The sequence below is a fragment of the Hibiscus syriacus genome, unplaced genomic scaffold (genome assembly GCF_006381635.1).
Source record: "Hibiscus syriacus cultivar Baekdansim isolate YM2019G1 unplaced genomic scaffold, ASM638163v2 tig00116989_pilon, whole genome shotgun sequence".
Taxonomy (NCBI): Eukaryota; Viridiplantae; Streptophyta; class Magnoliopsida; order Malvales; family Malvaceae; genus Hibiscus; species Hibiscus syriacus.
Window position 1 is genome coordinate 2,852,420 of NW_024063508.1, and position 15,220 is coordinate 2,867,639.

At 34.8% G+C, this 15,220-nt stretch overlaps 1 protein-coding gene across 1 annotated transcript; it reads right to left on the reverse strand.

Annotated features, from left to right (window-relative positions):
- Window positions 1-1,481: 1,481 nt before the first annotated feature.
- On the reverse strand, window positions 1,482-5,071 carry LOC120193112 (protein Brevis radix-like 2). The gene is made up of 5 exons (XM_039195713.1): window positions 4,820-5,071; window positions 4,080-4,432; window positions 2,387-2,522; window positions 1,883-2,244; window positions 1,482-1,746 (listed from the first exon to the last, which is right to left on the reverse strand). Exons 1-5 carry the CDS (start codon window positions 4,943-4,945, stop codon window positions 1,665-1,667), a joined length of 1,059 nt encoding a protein of 352 aa, XP_039051644.1. The 5' UTR covers window positions 4,946-5,071; the 3' UTR covers window positions 1,482-1,664.
- Between the last annotated feature and the right edge of the window lie 10,149 nt (window positions 5,072-15,220).

Here is a 15,220-nt window from a genome sequence, read left to right on the forward strand (position 1 = left end):
GAAATTAGTGCTTATATTGTGGAAAAATTTTGGGTTAATCGAGTTTATGAGTATTATTTTATTATTTAAATTTTGTTTGAATTTTTAAGTTAATTCGAGTCAAATTAAGAATATGTATTCTAGTTTTGTTCAAATTTAAATGTAATTATTTATTATATTAGGATACTTATTGGTTCCAAATTAAATGAGTTTCTCTAATCATATGCAATATATATGTATTTCATAATTTTTATCTGTGATAAGTGTAAGATTTGTAATGTTATTTGAATAAATTAAATATAATCTAAAATCATTTCATTTCATTTAAAAAAAATTGAGGATAAGTATTGATGGGAGTAAAAAAGAAGTCAATAAAATTGAGGAGAACAAAGATTTTGTAAAGAGTTGCAGTCATTTGATCAAAATTGAATAAAACATAAAGTTGAGGCACTAAATTTATGAAAGATGAAATATATTGTCAAAAAGAGGAATTGAACATGTGTTTTATAATGATTCAAGAGTATGCGATTTAAATTTGGTCAAAATCGATTTAAAACGAAAGTGGAATCGAATAAACAAGAAATTCAAGTTACACTACAATCAAATTATCAAGCTAAAGACTAAAAACAAATCATGTTACTTTTCGTATTTTATTATTCAAACTATGCAAACTTAAACTCGAGTGGAACTTGAAATTTGAACAAAAAAATATGAATTGATTTGAATAACTCAAACAACTCAAAAGTATAAACAAAATCAGTTTTTCAATTTAATCGATTGAGTTACTTAATCAAAAAATTTCATATCATTATTATTTTGATACGATCGATGACTTTATTAATATGATAATCAACATGTGACTAATGACGTGTAAATGGGATAGATATATTTTTCAAAAACGTTTTAGGGTTAGATTATTTTTTACAAAATAATAAATGTTCTAAATACTTCAACCTTTTGACAAATGAACGCTCAGTTATATCTTGCAGTTGTTGATACTGGAACCTATGACCTCTAATAACGACAACGATTCATTTAACCGCTAAGTTAAGTTAATTCGTGTCTGAATTGATTTTCAAAAGCTCAGGACGTATTTAATTCTTAAATAAAAATATATAAATTATTTTAAAATACTCAAAGTAAAAACTCTACAAATTTGAAAGAAATTAAAAGTATTTAAATAATTAAAAATATAAAAACAAAACTTTACAATTAAAACTTTCTAAGATGAATTTGTGATATTTTTTTAGTTCGAGTCCATTAATGTTCCTCGAACAAAGTTGAAATAATTAAATTGTGATGAATTACATTTGTAAAATGTATTTCATGAAATATAGTTTTTATCAATGGAGAGAAGAAAGAATGTATGCAGCACCCAATCATTTTAAGAATGAAGAAAATGAAATAATCACGATGTGTTGAGCAAATAAAATCATACATATACTGAATTTGCACCTCTGGCTGTGTTTTGGAAAATAGACCACACAAGACAGGGAGACAAATCGCCACCACTCCATTGATTTGATGCTAAATATCACAAATAAGCACAGTTAATCATGCAAGTAAAAAAACATAATCTGTGATTAGTTGTGGCCAAAGCAGCAAGTAGAATCGTCTAAACGGTAACAGTGATGGGTTAAATTAAAAGGAGACAAACTGTCACTGTGCCATTGATTTGCTAAATCTCACAATAAGTAGTGCTGTTGTATCCTGCCTCTGTTTTCTTCCCACCATATCCTCGCCTGCGTTTCTCCAAACTTTTCTCGGCTGCAATCAATCATTCGTACATATCAAGAAACAAACAAAAATGATTCTTTGTTTTTATGGAGTTCGATTTTATAAGGCTATTTAAACAGTTTCGACCTTTACTCCATCTATATTCTATGTCAAGCAAATTAAGAACCTGAAGCGGACACGTCTAAGCTCTCGAAAGCCGCTTGGAAGTGCTCTAATAGTGAGGTAAACCCCCGGTTCATCCTGTTCGACCCATTCAGTTTCAATGTCACTGGCATTACTGATGGAGGGCTCTCTTGATGAACTACTCCTTACAGAGCCGTCTACAGATGATATCTGAGTCTTGGCTCCACTAATGCTGGAGAGTTTTGGTGTTGAAGCAAGTGCTGATGAGTCATAGTATTGATGGGATTGCACCGGGTGGTGATCTAGGGAATCCGATGAAGCTGTTGACCGCACAAAGTTGCGCGGCTGTTCTTTGTTCAGGGGTGGAGTCACAGGACTATCCTTTGCTGATTCAACTCTTGACCCCTGTAAGGAGTGGAGGAAAAAGTAATTTGAAAACAAGGCTTAAAAAGCATATGGACTGTTAGAAAACAGAAGAACTAGGACTTCGTCCGAATGATGCCAAAGACAACAAATAAGTTAAAAACACATGGAGGGAAGAAGCTACTTCATCTTCAGATCTTGGGGGAGTTGAAAGTAGGACGGCCTGTTGGTTGAAACGTTGAACGTTGTATAATTCCATGACCTTGTCATAGTTATCGGACCACCACCTTTGAGCTTGCCATTTATTGAACATTTCACGACTGATTAAATTAAGAAAAAGGATACTTTAGCACTTCAAACATAGAATCAAAAAATAGCAGAAGCTGATCATTGCAGTAATTGAAGTTTCAAAATCCTTGAAATGACGAATGTGCAGATAAGAATAAACAATTGGTTAATCAACAGATCTACAGCAGCTTAAGGCCTTGATAATCACAGTTGGATCCATTAACAAGATAATCAAGAACATCAGTTCTTTTCAAAATGTTATCAAGAGGAACCTGTTAATGAAATGGCCGAGTCATAGATTCTTAAGTTTTAAACTGATAATATAAAATCCAAAATGCCCTTTGTGCTGTACTGTCCGATAATAGTTTTATAAGGTAATTATCAAACTAAATATCCCATCAATTTGTCAGCCTAACATGCAGATGAAAGGTGGGGAACAAAAGGACATTTCTCATGAAAGAACAACCACTAATTGACAAGGAATGGAAGGAATGACTTGTACAAAAGAACTGATAATAGAATGAAAGGCTTTATTTTTGGCACAAAGAAGAACTACTAATTGACAAGGAATGACTTGTACAAAAGGACATTTTCTTGTGATTCTATTAACTAAATGCTTTGTTTGGTCACTGTCACCAGGGCAATGTAAATTTCGCCTGCAAACTCCCTAGACAACCAAAGAGAATTGCATGTACCAACGTTGCAAGTGAAGAAAACATTTCTTAAATCCGTTAACGTTACTGTTAAGCAGATTCATAAATCAGTCTACTGCCTAGACAAAGATCTAATAAACTTGACCATAGTGACACCTCAAGTTCTACTTGCAGACATAGCAAATTGCAGCCCACTATCCAAGGAATAAGAAACACATACAGGTCAAATAGTTTAACCATCATCGAGCTTTGGTTGACCAGCAAGTTTTAGGTGCAATTGTAAGGCACAATGCACACTCCCGAATAGAACCCAGGTTCGAAACTTGGAGTTGGTATTGTTGGGAGGGACGTGTTCATGCAACAAACACAATGCCTAGCTTGGTTGTAGTAGAAAAAAAAATCTATCTCCAGCTGAGATTTTTTGGCCATGCGAAAACGATATATTGCCATCATTATTGCCCAATCACTGGCAATGCAAGAAAAGCTATACTGCCTAGTGGGTCAAGCTATAAAGAAAGACTCACATCAGGGGCCAATTCATTAATTCAATGACTGGATACAGATTTTCACACATAAAACCTCTCAAGAAAATTTAGTGAGACAGCAACCCAGACATGAAGTGACAAAGATAATGTCAAAACGTCCAGCTCCAATTACCACCATTAGCATACTTACAACATGCAATCACAACCCAACAAACAGAAACCTCCAGTATCAAACTAAGAGCCAGGAATGGCAACCAAACCACAAGACAATTCCAAAACCAAAACAATATAAACACTTGAAAACAGATGTTTGATATATAAGAAATGTTTAAACCAAAAAGGACTCTACAAATATGGCTACCATTTCAATATCAAAAACAAAAACCATGTGGTCAAATCCAGACAAATCATAACCTTCACTATAATATATACCATTAACAAAATAATGCACCTGAATCGAATTCGTTTCAGATCATTCCCTCCCTCTGGCAATGAAAGGAAAGTGATTAAAACACCTGGCTCCACTTGAGCAACCCATTCCTTAGGCTCATCTTCCTCCATAAACACTACTGATTCTGCACGGCCACTAACTGATGTTGGGGTACCTTCTGCACTGGAAAGTCCTTTTAGTCTCGATTCCGTCTCTTTGCCCCAAATTCGGGGAGTAGAGCTTCCTGCTCTTCGGTATGGGCAATGGAATTGTGCCGAATCAGAGGCAGCATAGTTCCGGTTATGGTTTGATGAACCAGAACAAGGCTTGCAGCTTTTATAAGCTCCTGATGCTTTCAATGCAATTTCCTTGATCTGAAAATTATATAAAAGGAAAAGTCGTCTGTCACTAAAAGCCTTTGGTGGGGAAAGAAAAGGTAGAAAGAAAAACAAATTCAAGGATTATTTGATTTCTTTTTTCTGAAAATTGAAAACCGAGAAGGAAAAACAAAATCGATAATGGTTTAAGAAAAATTATGATCCAGGATTTCAATGTTTGGTGGCTAATGAAATGAAGGAAGCAGCAGGAGAGAAGAAAAAGATAATTCTCAGGTTATTTTCCAACGAAAAATAAAATTAAACCCATCTAAGTCGAATTATTGCTAGTCGTATTTTTTCTGCATTTTCTCGGAAAACAAACACAAAAAGCGTGAAAGCAAATTTATACATATTCGCATATGTATATAGTGAGTAAAATAGTACCTGAGACGTGAGAGCTTTAATGGCTTGCTTAGTCCTAGGAGTTTCCAACGTATCTTCATCCTGCTGACGACCAACAGATCCATTGTTACTGTTTATCTGCTTTGAGCAAGCTATGCACGTTAACATCCCTTCTCACACTCTCCTCCCCCAAATAACAAAAGCCCAGATCAGTTTCCACAACCAAATGTGGTAGAAAAATATAAAATGGGTATGTCAACGAAAAAGGAAGCTTGCGTAAGGGAAATGTTTGTAGGCTAAGTAAAGGGATAGGTTGGCTGTTGGATTTTTCATAGTGTGAAAGAGTAAAAGGAAAGAGAAGTGAATATACTAATTTTTTATCCATTTTTTTTATTGATATTATTATTATTATTTTATTTATTATTATTATTATTATAAACAGGCTAAAATCAGGGTCCAATTACAAATTTGAAAGCCCAATTAGATGATTTAATTGAAACTCTAAACTAATTTGGGGTTTTAGTTAGGATTTTCTAAACTCTAGCTCCCAGCCGCCTCAATTTTCCAGGGCCAGCCGCCGCCTCTGCTCAGCCGCCACCTCCACGTTGACGCTTCAGCTGCTGCCACGCCGCCGTCAGTGCCACGCCACCTCACCGAGCTTTCCAGAAGGCCAGCTGCCCCTCCCCACGTCGAAGCCCTATGGTGAGTCACCACTATAGTCCGGTGACTCACCTAGGGTCGCCATTTGAGACCGGTCTGAGAGCCACACCGTCGATGGCTATAAAAGTCATTGACCACCTGCAGAAAAAGAGAATAAGGCAACAAAGAAAAACAGAGGGGCAACCAACACACAGACAAAGAGCAACGGAGAACAAGAGACCACAACAACGACGAACACGAACAGACAGCAACATTGAACAGAGACGAGAGAAGAAAAAAAAACGAAGGAAGACAGAAAGCTACCAACGATCCCAATCAACAACAAACCAGTAAAAAAAAGAGAAGAGAAGAGAGAGCTTACTTTGTCATCGGAGGCACTTGAAACATCGCCGGAAACCTTCGGATTTCAAAGGTAAAATCCTAGATCTAGGAAATTCTAAGGGTTTTTAGGATAAATAGAGGTCGTATTTGACCTTAGGATATAGAGATCTACGGTTTGGGATAATTTTCCAAATTCCGGCCACCGCACGGTGGCCGGCGGTGGCTACCGGCGTCGGAGTAAGGCGGCCGGCCGGAATTCTTTTCCCTCAGATGAGGGAGTTGAAGAGAGAGGACAGAGCATTTTTAATTCTCTCTCAGTTAGAGAGAGAATGAAAAGAGAGGAAATGAAATAAATGGCCCGAAGGGCCGGCCATTTGGGGTATTTAAACCCCTCCCCAAACGACGTCGTTTTGGGGAGGGGTGTGCGTGTAATTTCCATCAGGGGTAAACCCCGTCCGCAGTCACTATAGTTTGTAATCCTTACAATTTAGTCACTAAAAAGCAATTCTTGATCATTTTAATTTAGTCTTTGAACTTTATTTTATTATGTTTTAGTCCATGCCAGTATTTATATATTTTATGATAAATACTAGATTTAGTCCCTCATTCTTTAATAAATTTTATTTTAACCCCGAAATAATTATATAAGGATAAATTACACTATAGACCTCAAGATCTGGTAATATGTCGAATTAGAGTATTAAGTTTAAATATTTTACATTTTAATCACTAATTTCAATATTTTCATTTATTTTTATTACAAGTTTTATTGTTTTTTTATATATTATAATTTTAATTTCATTTATTTTAGTTATTGCTTAAATATATTTTAATTTTATATGTTTATTTTCAATATATTTATTATTATTAGTATTATTATTTAATCATAAAAATATTTATATAATAAGTGATATTTATTTATTTTATTTTTATCATATTTATAAATTTGATTTTATATAAATTATTTTTAGGAAAAATAATCATATTTTCATATTTATTTTTAGTAAATAAATAATTTAAATATATATATATATATATATATATATATATATATATATAATATCTTTTCTTAAAATTATATTAATGAATTTGAAATAACAGGATTATAAATTAAATATATCTTTGAATTTTAAAATTTGTAATAATAGAGACAATTTATAATTAATAAGTACCAATTTTGGCCGTTGTAGGGGTGCTAATCCTTCCCTAAACGTAACCGACCACGAATCCCTTTTTATTTCTAAAAAGAACGAATTTTTGGTTAAACGCATATCAGTTTATCTTTTAACTGATGTTTTCTTAAAAAACTCTTTTAAAAGGTAATTTTTAGGTATTCGACCTACTTGACCCAAAAGGCCGATGGTGACTCCCAAACCATTTTTTAAGTATTTTTTATCCACATTATTTTTTCCGCCAAGTAAAATTTTGTGCCCGGGCGAAAACCGGTTACGACAGCTTGGCGACTCCACTGGGGATGTCAAACTTTAAAATTAATTATAAATTGTCTCTATTAATTAGAAATTAAAAAATCATTTATTTAATTTTTAATTCTTTTCTTTCAAATTTTTATTACTTATGATTTTCATAATATTTATTATTATTTTTTACTTTATTTTCAGATATTAAATTTTTCATTTAATTATTTGTCAAAGGTTTGAATATTTCTCCTTACACACAACACTTGCATTGCATAACATAAGCTTTCTAATCAAGCTTGCCCCTTTTAAGTGGGAGTGAAAGCGACGTCTTCGTGAGAATTTATTCTTCGTGTCAGGCATAGAGAAATGTGAGCCCTCGAATTGAACTCAGTCCGCTTAAGTCTGTGATGGACTAGGATTGAGGGTTGACAGCCCAAGGGGACATCAACAAGGACAGTTCGAGTACCTTTACTCCTAGAACTGAAAACCTGCATATAATAAACTCTAGAAACTCTCCCGATCTGAAACCATGCCGAAATTTTGTCAGTAGGTATACACAAAGGAGAAATAAGCTCTAGCTTTTAATTTATTTTATTTCCTTTCCTTTTTCCTGAATAAATGCATGCGAACTAGAAATCATGCGGTTAGGTTAAATTTTCCAAACAAAGCATGGAACTAGAAAGCATAAGGTTAAGATTTATACCTTGATAGATATATTTTTTTCCATTAGTTGGTACTAACTATTCTATTTTTTCTTATTTTTTCATGCATGTTACATTGCTCTAAACTTGTTTATATTGATTTCTTTTGTTTGCATTGCACGATCATGGCATAATCAAAAGGTGTTGACTTGAAAGACTTCATCAAATTGGAAAGAAATCGTAAATGGACAAAAAGTTTTATGATCAAACAAAATATGATGTGGCCAATGAAAGACATCCTGAAGAAACTCCAAGGATCGAGGGAAGTTCTGTACATAGAGAACCGATTATACTAATACCAAAAGTATTACACAAAGATCCTACCAGATTGATACCAAAAGCAGTCTATGGTAAGAGCATCAGTCAAGGCATTCAGATTAGTGGAGGTTTTTATGAAGCTCAAGCATGTTATTTGAAGGACTTGAACGACCAAAACAAGAAATTGAGCACAGAAATGAAAACCATGCATGAATATTTTCAGAAGATCAGTCAAGCCTTTCAAAATGCTGTCCTAGGAAGTACCCCAGAAGAGTGGATAACAGCGGTCACCAAGCTGAAAAAGAACTTCAACTTATATAAAGATCTTGTTCAAGAACTTTTTGGACAGAAATGTTCTCTTACAAGGGAAAATAAGAAACTCCAAGAATTGATACAGAAGATGAAAGAGAATGTCATGGAAGAAGCTGCAGTCCAAACAAGCAATATGACCCATAAGCTGATAGACCAACCTGATTTTACGAGGAATTGAAGCAGACTGATAATTCAACTATTGAGCATGAATGGAAATTAACTTGGCTTTAGAGAAGTTAGGAGGGAAAGTTATCCCCTATATGTAAAGTTTTGCTAAAGTTAGGACTGAAAGATGTCCCCTATATGTAAAAATTTCGTTTGATGCACGAAAACTTTTGTGTTCAATGAAATCTGTTCTAAAATGATCACTCTTGAGTAGCACCTTTTCATACATGCATTTGCATTTTGCATCTGTACATTTTTACATTTGTATTTACATTTACATTTTTAAACTTACATCATGCATTAAAACATATTTAATTAAATAATAATGTTTATTTATTTTCAATATCAAAGAAAAGGGCAGTCTTAATATAACTGGATGTCCTATTATGGTATTTTAAATAATTTACATTTACATTTTTACATTTGCATATTTACATTTGGAATCTTTGCATTTGTATTTTTATGTTTGCTTTTGTATTGCACAATTTGTATTCTTATTTTTACATTCACATATTTACATTTGGCTTCTTTGCATTTCTCTGTCATAATACATTAAAACATTCATTCATTAAAATAAAGATTTTAACCGAAGTGATCTTGGTTTTTCCTTGAAGCAAGAACGCTTAGCACGACACAAGAAAATGTCTAAAGAAACTGAGGATAGGCTATCCAAATTAGAGATAGAGCAAAAGGAGATACATGAAGAATTGAGGAGCAAGTTGGCACAAATCGAAGCTAATTCTCAGATTGATCTACTGAACAATATGAAAGAAATGATTGAGAAGCATTTGACTGCTAGAAAGAGTCTTGTTGAAAACTCCACAAATCCTCTGGGTATTACACCTGTTCACATTCCTGAGCACACCTCTGTACGTCAGGAAATCCAATCACCAGTTCACTTCACTGTTAAGAACCAACAATATCAGGCTGGAGTTTCGTTCCCCACTGACTGTCTTACTGCTTTTGGGTTAAAGCCAATTGAATTCTGTACTACTTCTAGAGAGACAGTTGAGTCATTTTATGAGTTTGACGCCAAAGAAATGAACTTGGTCTCCGACTTAATTCTCCCACCAAATTTTAAAATTCCAGATTTTGAGAAGTATAATAGGACCACATGTCCTGAATATCATATCACTATGTACTGTCGTCGTATGACTGGCTATGTAGAGAATGAAAAATTGTTGGTCCACTGTTTCCAAGACAGTTTATCCGGGTCTGCATCCAAATGGTATAATCAGCTAAAACGTACTCAAATACGTTCTTGGAGGGACTTATCTCAAGCCTTTTTGGGTCAATACAATCACATGGCTGATATGGCCCCTGATCAAACAATGTTGCAAAACATGAATATAAAGTGTAATGAAAGTTTTCGATAATATTCACAACGATGGAATGGCATCGCTTTTCAAGTGTATCCACCATTGACTGAAAGGAAGTTCAATACTTTGTTCATCAGTACATTAAAATTTCCCTATATTAATCACATGATAGGGGCTGCCACTAATAATTTCTCTGACATCATCATGATTGGAGAAATGATCGAAATAGCTATCAAGAATGGCAAGATAAGCGGTTCTGACGATACTGACATCGAGAAAGAAGCTGAGGTTAATATAATGAGGTCTTATTCAGTTAAACATGGTGCCAAACCTTATAAAGTAGTCAAGAAGAAAAAGAATGCACATGGTTTTCAATTTTCTCCCTTCCATTGTTCAAGTGAAAAACTACATTAAAAAATGCTCTCAGCCAGATTAACTACTCCACGACTTGTTCCACCACAGTGGCCTCCAAATGAGAATTGGAACTATAAGGAGGTTCCTTGGATAAATCAGACTAGAATTTCAAATTGTTCATCTAAGGTTCCTGGTAACCTTGAGGGAAATTTCCAAGATCCTTTAGAGCAAGCAATTCAAAAATATAAGGTAAAAGAAGGGGTGAATGTTCAATGTTCAGAAATCGTTGCTTCAACAGAGACTAATGTGACCAAATCCTGCAAAGAATATCGGGCGCAAGAGAATCAAAAGACTTCCATGGATGTAATTTGAGATTGGCCCATAGATCTAAGAAAGAATGGAGCAGAAATAACCCAGAAGACACCTGAGATACCTATATCAGATTTTCTGAAAACTAGTAAAGTAAGGGGCAACTTAAGGAATCTGGTTAATAATACCCCAGTTGTAGCTGAAATGAGCTTCCAGAACCCCCTCGATCACAGGAGAGCATTTATTCGCACAGAACGATAAAAGAAAGTGATAATCTCTCGAGCGAGAAAAACTCTGAAGGTGTTTCAAGAATCTATCTCAGATCTGTACCCTCATTTGGTTAAAGGTCAATACATTACACCAAGATTGGTGAAAGTGTCACCAAAGCCTTATGCCCATTGCTATGATCAAAATAGATTTTGTAATTTTCACTTGGTGGTATCTGGGCATTCAACAGGGAATTACTGGTCATTGTTAAAAGAAATAGAGATGCTCGTTGACAAGGGAGTCTTGACACAAGAAATGATCAAGAAATAGGGGAAAAATAAAGATGAGAATCCTGAGCCAAGTACACACCCAACATTCGAGGAATGATAGATGCAAGCTAAATAAACAAGTGGAAGTTGTTATATACCACTGTAGTACTCTTCTATTTTCAGCATCCTGTTTAAACTTGTTTTTTGTTCCTTTCTCCGCCTTTTGTGCAATAAATAAATTTGTTTTGCTTATTAAGGTCATGAGCATTCAGTCAATTTTGCAACTTTCAGTTCTTTGAATATCAACTGGATTAAAAAGCTTTTCATGATTAGAGTTATAATCTTTGACAGAATATCAGGATTGAAAACCAGAAAAACAAGGACCATTGACCTTACCTCAGAAGAAATACACCCAAACACTATCCTATTACAAATATGAGATAGCCTACTCCTATTGAAAGAAATTACAAAAAGGCTTGGTATTTATATATAGGAGCGTACAACATGGGGCATCGTTGATGTATTACATTACAAAACCGATTAGAATATTTTTCTATTGATGACGTTCGATGATGAACATAATTTTTACAAATAGGTAAATCTAGTTTAAGTCGGTTTCTTGGGAATTGAACTCTAACGAAGAGATTTTCTGAATTCCACCAAAACACCTAGACTATAACAGGTTCTTCTTAACAAGCTTAAGAAATTGGATTTGGATACCCATGTTATATTATTATATACAATAAAGCTTGAGTTATCCCACTAGAGCAAATGGTTAATCGCCCCGGCTTTATGGATAATATTCAGCTAATCTATTTATACTATTATATGCAATAAAATTGTCCCTCTAGAGCAATTGGTTAATCACCCTGGCTTTATGGATAAGTTTTAATTAACCTGATAAAGGTGATTATATTATTATATACAATAAAGCTGAATTCAGCTAGCCAAAATGGAAAATGTGTTAACAAATGGATTAAGGGAGTTACGAAACACCTGTTATAGTCAACTTCACACAAGCACTCAGAAATTTCATTTTTAGACCAATATTTTCGCACTACTTTGATTAGATGAGTCTAAATGAAAAATTCCAGAGAATTGAAATGGAAGGATTCTAGAAGGTCTAGTAATTGGCAATCCTAATTGCGTCATTTTGTACGTATCGGGTTAAAATACCAAATCCTTAAAGTGAGGCATGTGACAAAGTTCACAAAAAGCAATAGATGAGTGACATCTTAAATAGATGTAACCATATAAAATAGGAAAGCCATCATGAAACCAACCCAAATTTTGATATTTGTCAAAGAGCTATAATTCTTAAATTTTAAAGAGTTGTTAATTCTTTTGATATTCTTTGAATTCATGCTTATGCTTTGATTTTATTGTGAACCTGTGATAGACAACATTTTACAAAATTCAGTCATTCTTCGATAAAGAAAGGAGGAAAAACATTTTTCAAACAAGACAGTCTCAAATGAGGAAGGTCCTTAAAGCAGATTGTTGCCTATTCTACATCTATTGTAGAAAGAATAATTCAGACCAAAATGATGAAGCATTCTTGAAATCAAGTGGTCTGAGAAGCCGGAAAGTTTGGGGAATTGAACTCATGACACTCTCTTGTGACATTATTAGCAATTCATCAAGAAAGATTATCACTTATCTCATGTTGAGGACGATAAACATCACCAGACAAATTATTTTCCCCATCCATCAATCCTTGTTCTCTAGAAGATTACATCACAGAGTTATATGTCCCATTAAGGTATATTATGGGAATGAACAAGTCCACCATTTGCACTCTGGTTATACTGTGATACTGGCTCAAGTCGAGAAACATCATTGCTACTTCTTCCATATTGATCATTTTCTTTGTCAGGATTAAATCCATTATGTCTTTCAGAAGATTGCTGAATTTGAAATTGAGAACTTATGGCACAGAATAAGACATTGGAACAGATTCTACACTTGTATGCCTTTCATTTGGGTAACATTGGTTACAGGATTCCAAAAGTTGAGATAACCAGTTTTACTATCAGCCAAACCTTTCCATGGTTCGGGAAGAGTGGGATATAGTAGTGCGTATTTCGGAACAGCTGAAGAGATATTCGATGTAGTAGTCATTGCAAGAAAATACACTAACAAAAATCTTCTAGTTCATCCTGATGATGTTTATTTCTTCCGGAAAGGTTGTTACACAGGATGCCACCGACAACAAGGTCAAATCCTCCAAATCTATTCATCAATTGCTCCATCCGATTACCATTCAGTTCTTGCACATCTCAAAGATATGCCAAGACAATAGAAGGCAATCTCTACATCACTGATCCCAGAAAAAAGAGACAGGACATTGATACCACTGAGGAACATGTCTCTAGCAGATCCTCCTCCTTGTGTAGGGTTTAGACGGAAACCTAGAAGCATTTCCACCTCATCAGGTTCAAGTGGAGCAACTCTATTCCTTCCAACATATACCAGATTCCATTTTCGGTACTCATCAAGAACATACATCTGGACACTTGAAGGAAAGTAATCATTTTGTTGTCAATGGAAAAGCATCATGCATGGTGCATGGAGGAAGCCGAATAAGAGGAAATCTATTGGCAGATTATGAACATAGCCCCTTTTTAGTGTAGCATCATGAAAATACTTCGAATCTACAAATTCTGGCTCTACATCGTATAAGTACTGTGAAATTTCAGTCCAAACACTAACTGGAGCAAGTACCACACTCTCGTAGTAGAAATAAGGAGGCCCAATAGCATCTTCTGGAAGTATTCTTTGAGTTATCTGATCTGGTTCGGTAAGAACCCCAAAACCAATCATTAGATTTGAAAGATGAACATGATCATCTTCATTAAGAAGCTTCTTTTCAAGCTTCCTCTGCTTCTTCCTTTTCCACAAATCATTGCCCGAGTTTCACCTTTTCCTGTAATTGGGATCATTGCATAATGGCTTCCTATCTTCTACCAGAAGAAGTGTGTCAGCAGCCTTAGCCATTTGAGCAACATATATGAAATCTATCAACTTTGTAAATGATGAATTCGGACCACATCTCTCCATGGCTATTGAAGCCTCAACCTCTGAATATCCTATTTTTGTCAAGTATAACAGTTTATTCTCCTCATCAGAATCAGAATTCAGGATTTCCTCGGTATCAGAAAGAACTATCAATATCTGTGAAATCATCCTGAAAGATCGCTTCATAATCAGATGAGTTGTTATCAGAATCAACATGTTGCATGGTGTGGATTTTTGATGAACCTGTACCACTGTATATGTAGTCTTGCTATTGCATCAGATTACTGTTCGCATAAATTGGTTTCTCTCCCACAGAAAAGTATATTTCAGAGATGGCCTTCACTGAAAGATGATAAGCCACTGTGTCAGCCTGGAACGGATTACCAAGCTATTTATACTGCTATGTCTGACTAAATCCCTCCAGATACAGAAAATGATCACCTCATTCAAAACGCACATATCTCAGACGTTTCTGTCAGAATGATTGAGTACTTTTTAAGTTTGTGACAACATGAAGAGAATTTCTCCAGTTACTTGACAATACTACTGTTTAGTGACACCAGAATGAGAGTATTCAAAATAAACAGATTTTGGGCACCAATAAAGCTACAAGTACCTACAACAGTTCATTGTCAAAATTGGACCTCGTGGGATCATGACATTTCAGTCAAATAGACATTGAGAGTGAATCAGACAGATCTAGAGGGATATCTTGAGGGCCCATTTTCAACCAAAAATAGAATATTGGGACATTTTGAAGGCTCACAACAATATGAATATTTGGGCATTCTTGGAGGCTCATCTCAACAAGAAGTAATGTTAAGCACACTTTTAACATCTGTATCAGCAAATGTTGGGGCATTTTAAAGGTTCATTCAGACAGATCCATGTGGGGCATTTTGAAGGCTCAGATTAGCAAGAACCAAATGTCGGGGCATGCTGAAAGCCCATTTCAATCAGAATTAGGATTGTTGATGCATTTTTGAACGTTCGTATCAGCAATGCTGGGACATGCTGAAGGCCCATATCATCATGTGTTAAAGATCATTGATTTGAGAAAATATTTCCAATGAGACAGAAAGATATGAAGAATGAAAATGATGAAACAGTGACAGTCGAGCTGACTATACAT